This window comes from Pipistrellus hanaki (genome assembly GCF_964339955.1).
Source record: "Pipistrellus hanaki genome assembly, chromosome: 4".
Classification (NCBI taxonomy): domain Eukaryota; kingdom Metazoa; phylum Chordata; class Mammalia; order Chiroptera; family Vespertilionidae; genus Pipistrellus; species Pipistrellus hanaki.
Window position 1 is genome coordinate 23,408,005 of NC_140506.1, and position 6,244 is coordinate 23,414,248.

Here is a 6,244-nt window from a genome sequence, read left to right on the forward strand (position 1 = left end):
ACTGAATAGTACTCGAGTAATTATTTATTTTCTGGAAAAAGAAGGTTTTATTCACAAATGAAACTGTCCACATGTCCATGTGCTGTCCTGGCAGATAGTTGTGGTTACATGGAGCAGAGTGGGTGGCAGCCAGGGACAGTCAGAAAAGGTATGCCTCAGGTTTGGGAGACGCAGAGGAAGCCAAGGATAGGGAGGCAGAGAAGCCAAGGATGGAGTTCCCATGATGAAGCCCATGGCAGGTGAGGGTCTGAGGCCAGGGAGCCAATCTGAACAAGAGGCAGAATAACTGAGGCCTTGGCTATGGTCTCTGTTTTCTCTGCTTAAGAGCTTTGGCGTTTGAGTCCTTTAGGCCCATTGCCGGGCCCACAGGCCTGGCCCTTTATAAATGAACAGACACTTTGAGGGTGACTGATGAGATGGGCTATATGCAGATTAGACAGGCAGCAGGTTTGGGCAATGTGATAACCAACCATTGAAATATATGTCAAAGCAGGCATTGTGGTACATAGGGCAAAATAATGAGAGAGTAAAACAAACCCAGTTAAATTATATGCAGAAAGAGAAAACATGTCAGGATTGGGTGTGTGGCCTAAGATTGTGATCACAGCCTGAGCCATTCTGAAAGACAAAAGTGAAAAGTGCATGCCCAACCTGCTTTCCCATCTCTGCATTTCTGGTCTAAGGGTACCGGCTGCTGGGACATGGCCCAGTTATCACCTATCATCCTGCACTCCAGGGCTCTCAGGGAGTACTATCCAGTCACCACTAGCCTGGCTTCATTACAACAGAGGCCCTGGAGTGAGGACAGAAGCACGTGGACTGCTCCAAACACTAGCTAACCCTCAAATTTATTGCATGTAAAAAGATGATTACTATTTTAAAAAATCAAATTGTTTCCAGATGATATAAGCCATATTCTCACGACCTTTATTTTAGATGGCAGATATTATCTATTTTTTTTTAAATGATGACTGATAAGCCCCTTTTACATGAACACATGCAATGTTGTGCTGATAAATGTGTGACAACCAGATGTCTGAGGGGAAAAACAGTCTGGTTTACAGCATTTTCCAATTTCTCTGGTGTAAATACTCCCACCATGGCTAATTTTGATTACCAGTGTGTGAAATTACTGAACATGGAGTTTAAAAGCTAATTGCAGACCACTACATAGCATTTCCACCTTACTGATGCTATACAAGCAAATCCTATATAATAAAAAGCTAATATGCAAATCAACTGCACAGCAGAATAACCAGTCACTGTGATGTGCACTGACCACCAGGGGCAGGCGCTCAATGCAAGAGCTGCCCCCTGGTGGTCAGTGCACTCCCACAGGGGAAGCACCTTTCAGCCAGAAGCCATGCTCACTGCTGGCTAGTGCAGTGATGATGCAGGAGCCTCTCCCACCTCCACAACAGTGCTAAGGATGTCCAACTGATGGTTCCTCATGGGGAGTGGGCCTAAGCCATCAGTTGGACATCCCCTGAGAGCTCCCAGACTGGGGGAGGGTGCAGGCCGGGCTGAGGGACACCCCCACCCCCCAGTGCACGATTTTCATGCACTGGGCCTCTAGTAACCTTATAAACATAGACAGACTCATAGAGAGCAGGCTGACAGTTATCTGGGAGTTTTGAGGGGTTGGGGGAGATGAAGGGACTGAACAAAAAGAAAAATAAGAAAGAAAAAACTCATGGACATGGACAATAGTGTAGTGATTCCTTGGGGGGAGGAGTGCTGATGGGAGATGGAGGAGGTTACAAGGGGGATAAATGGTGATGGAAAGAGACTTAACTTGGGGTGATGAACATGTAATACAGTGTACATATGATGTATTGTGGAATTGTGCACTTGAAACCTACATAATTTTGTTAATCAGTATCACCACTAAATTCAGTAAAAAGAAAAAAAAAAGCAAATCAATGTGAAAAATGTTATAGCTAAAGAATGTAATGAATGAACAAAATAACTATAAAATCATACATTTATTATTATTTGGAGGACAGTTAATATGTAATTGCAGTAAACTAAAAATTCTAAACTAACTTTTCATCTTATGTTTTAAGATTATAACCCCCAAACTATTGGTTTGTGATTTTGAGAAAAATTCAATGTGATACCTGACATTTGAGAATCCTTTAAATAAGACCTGGGTCCTTTACATATATATATATATATATATATATATATATATATATATATATATATATTTTTTTTTTTTTTTTTTTTTTTTTTTTTTAAGAGGGAAAAATACACATGGCTGCTTCAGTCAGTACCCTGAACTACTGGATGTCAGAAGGTTTTTGACCACAGCAACCAGCCTAGGAACAGTCTGGTTTCAAGCGCAGGGCATGGGGTGTGGATCATATGTGCGTGTGCTAGGGCCGAGCCGATCTAGGGCCAGTTTAGCATAATTACTAACAGGCATAATTACTTCAGAGAGCTGATTTTGCACTGTCTCCTCATTCTGTGTTTAGTGATGTCACATCGCTAGCCTGAAATCTGCCATGATGGGAGTAGTGACCCTATGTTAACCAGCAAACATTCCAAATTAGAGCTCCAAAGAGCCTCTTGTTAAACATTTACACCACTGGGCCAACCTGAAGGACATTGCCCTGCCTCCCGGGATGTGATGCTTGAATGTAAGTCAATATAAACTTCCAGAGCACAAGCGCAGACCTATTATGCCCAATGAAATGAAGTTCTAAGGATCTTGTGAACCTTCCTGAGAACTTAACTTAGAATTAAAAAGTTAGCAAACCCATGATATGCCTCTGCTCTAAAAGGAGCCACAATTTTTATTAGAGGGGCAAATTTGTAGGGGAAAAATAATCATTCAATAATAGGAGGAAAAGCAATGCGAAATCAGCCAAAATAAAATGGATGTTCCTCATATTTGAAAATAGAATTTATCTCAATTTGGTTATCTTCTGTTGCCTCAAAGTGTGTATGGAGGCATAATTACTTCATATAGCCAGCAAAACTTGCAGTATAGTTTGAAATATGTTTTAAACAAACATTATGACTAAAAGAGTTATTTCAACTTATATAACGGATGCCTGGATTTCCAACAGTAAACTGACCCCAGCATCACCAACAGTGTACTCTAGCTCTGCTGTTCTGGATGGAAGCAGGTAACACTGCTGAGGAGAAAGCGTCTTTTTCTGGTTTTGTGAAAGCCACCCCTGGACACACACTCTCTCAGCTGAGTCTGTTATAATTAAGGACCTAAAGTAAATGCAGGTGGGGATGAGGGCAGTTTGTCCACTAAGCTGGACTTCACTGATGATGGGTTGCACCTGCCCCTTCAGGTTCTGACCAAGCCAGGTAAGTGGCTGACATGGACAATCTGGGCTGTGACACCTGCTAAGATGCCCCATTATTGGAGCTGCATGCCAGCCAGCCAGGAGTCCAGGTCATAGGAATCTATTCTCCCAGGGTTTGGAAAAGCACGCTTAAGCAGGATGCCTTGGCTGCTCCTCCTGGAAATAAATGGTTCTCTGCCTATAAAACTCTTATCTTAAAGGCAACTTAATCAAGTACTCTGAAAATCTCCTGAGACCTTCAGGAATTTTCATAATTTTAGAGAACTAAAGTTTTTACAAAAATCTTTTTTTTTTAAGTACGGGGGGGCCAATTAACTTCTATATTGCATGATGCATGGTAAGAGAAACAATAAAGATGACTAGAGCAACCCCAAGGAGGTGAACTTTAAATATAGTGAAAACTGAGCTTTAAATAGTTTATATCATTTACATATAGCGCCCTCTGGTGGTCCCGGAAAAGGTCCTCTGTTCCCGCATTCATCTGTTTTATCACTTTATATAGGATTTACATCTTCATTCAGAAGGAGGTGTCATTTTAAAAAAATTAATTCTTACCCGAGTATATGTCATTTAATTGATTTGAGAGAGTGAGATAGAGAGAAGGATAGAGAGAGATATATATCAATTGGTTGCTTCCCTTAGTACCTCAACTAGCGATTGAACTCAGAACCGGGGTGTGTGCTGAGACCAGGAACCAGACCTGTGGCCCTGTGGTGCATGGAGAGGCGGCTCCAACCGACTGAGCTGCACTGTCCAGGGCCAGAAGGAGACAACTTCAACAGCAAATGCAGACATTAAATTATTATCTTCATGTAATTTTATCAAGGTGGAAGAAATAACATTCAGGTATTTTTAATTATTGCCTCTTTAATTTTCTGAAATTATGCTTTGATAATCAAAGCTTGTTCTCTCTCTAAAAGTCATTTTTTTCCTCTCATTTAAGATGACCGTTCATTGTTGGAAATGATGTGAAGTACTAACATTGAATAAAACCCAATGGATTGGGTTCAAATAAGAACCATCTAGCCACTGATGTTCCATCCCTGCTTTCCCATTCACCCAAGAAATGTGAAATTCCCAGGAAATGTGAAATTCCCAAACGCTGTTTGTGAAATGATGCTTTTGAGCCTCCAAAGTAAAACCACGCATTGCGAAAGGGTCAGATTTGTTTTTATGACAGGTGGTGGCACAAGGTATGGGCATGGCTTGTGATGCCACACTATGCTCTTGAAGATAACTAAATAAGTGCTGAGCAGAAATGACTACCCCTGCCTCGGGTTCTGAGTCTAGGATAGAGCTCAGGTTAAAAAGCAGGAGGTGTGTGGGGGAGAGGCGGATTGGAGAATTGAGTAATAGGCTCTTTATAAAAATCCTTTGATGCTCACATCTATACAACCTCTAGATGCCTCCTTGGCTCTTTCATGTTTTAAAATAAAATATATTCCCTGAGAGTGGACACAGGTGCTCTCCCGCAGGAAGCACAGGTGTCTTTGAAGTGTTCTTAAGGGATGAGCATTCGCGGGCGGCGCCTTCTAAAGCAGCGTTAGGGGTCACCAGCGGCCACCCTGCACGGACAGGCATCCGGCTCGCGGACTTACCGCCCTTTTGCACCCAGGCGGGCCACTCCGCAGGCCCCGGAGGACGCCGGCTGCTCGGGCTCCCAGGTGAGGCCGCCGGGGGTCTCCAGGCGCACGCAGGTGCCTGCTGGAAAACAGCGGCGACACCTGGGTCAGACCGGGGGGCTGCGCGAGGGGAGCCCCGTGGACCCCGCCCCGCCGTCGGGGACTCACCTGCACACCCACCTGCACCAGCAGCAGCACCCAGAGCGCCGCGCAGCCGGGGCCCCGCATGGCCTCACAGCCCAAGCAGCGCCCCCGAGGGGAGAAAGCACGGCTTCACCCGAGGGAGCTCGGAAGGGGTTCAGGACCGCGGGACGGTCCCCAGCCGGGCTGTGAGCAAGTGGGCACGCAGGACCCGATCCGACTGGAGTGCAGGAGCCTTCCCCTCTGTGACTCCGCCACCCGCGAGGGGCTTTTACTGCAGCTCCGCACCGCGCGGGGGGCGGAGTGGCGACCGCGGCTGGACGGGGGCGGCGCGGAGCACCCGCCCGCATCGTGGGAGAATGGGGGAGGGTATTGGAAGGAAGGCAGAGAGGACAGGGGAGGGAGAAGGAAAGAGGACAGAGGAGGGGAGCAGAGGGAGGAGAAGAGGGAGTTGGAGGGGAGGGGAAAGAAGGAGGAGGGCAGGAGGACCCGGAAGAGGGGGAGGGAAGAGGCAGGGAAAAGGGGTGAAGAAGGAGAGCACCGAGGGCTGGGAGGATTGGGATGCGCCTGTCCGACGTCGGATCCTCAAAAGGCGCCGGTGGTGGTCAGGAGGGTTGAGAGGTGCTGGAGACGCTGGGCAGGGGGCAGGTTGAATGGCCCACCCTTTGCCCTCCAGACCACTGTCTGGCTACTGGCCTGGCCAAGCTTAGCTGCGCTGAGCACCTGGACCCTTTTCCTGAGGGCTTTTCTTGCGAAGAGGAAGGGGTAGACACCTGCTGGTTGGAGTGGGGCTGGACTCGCCCGGAGCCCTGCTGGGTCCTCCCTCCTGCCTGGGGGAGAAGATGGGGTGCGGTCTAGGACACCCGAACCTTCTGGGGAACGTGTGGATCTGTGTGTATGTGCGTTGCTCTGGGGCTTGTGAAGTGATGAGTGACCTGGAGGTGGAAGAAGCTCCGACTTTTGTGCCATCTGCCCGGGGATGTAACTGCGCTCCTGGTTCCCAGGGCCTAGGCTGTCCTAGACTGGCCTTGCCTGGGTCTTTCTGTACAGGAGCTTCTGGGGGCAGCCTTTGGATCCCAAGGAGGAGCAAGAGGGCGGCCACAGGCCTGGCAACAATCCCAACCCTGGTTCTGCATCTCTCCACAGCTTATGTGT

At 47.1% G+C, this 6,244-nt stretch overlaps 1 protein-coding gene across 2 annotated transcripts in view; it reads right to left on the reverse strand.

Annotated features, from left to right (window-relative positions):
• Positions 1-5,378, reverse strand: part of ADAMTS16 (ADAM metallopeptidase with thrombospondin type 1 motif 16) — a 98,636-nt gene extending 93,258 nt beyond the window's left edge. The window contains exons 1-2 of one of the 2 annotated variants that reach the window (XM_084880588.1): positions 5,129-5,378; positions 4,925-5,030 (exon numbers count right to left, since the gene is read on the reverse strand). In XM_084880588.1, coding sequence (XP_084736714.1) covers positions 4,925-5,030; positions 5,129-5,176 — 154 coding nt within the window. In that variant the 5' untranslated portion in view covers positions 5,177-5,378. Of the gene's footprint in view, positions 1-4,924; positions 5,031-5,116 lie in introns of both variants that reach the window. The other variant, XM_084880587.1, reaches the window with a different exon arrangement.
• Between the last annotated feature and the right edge of the window lie 866 nt (positions 5,379-6,244).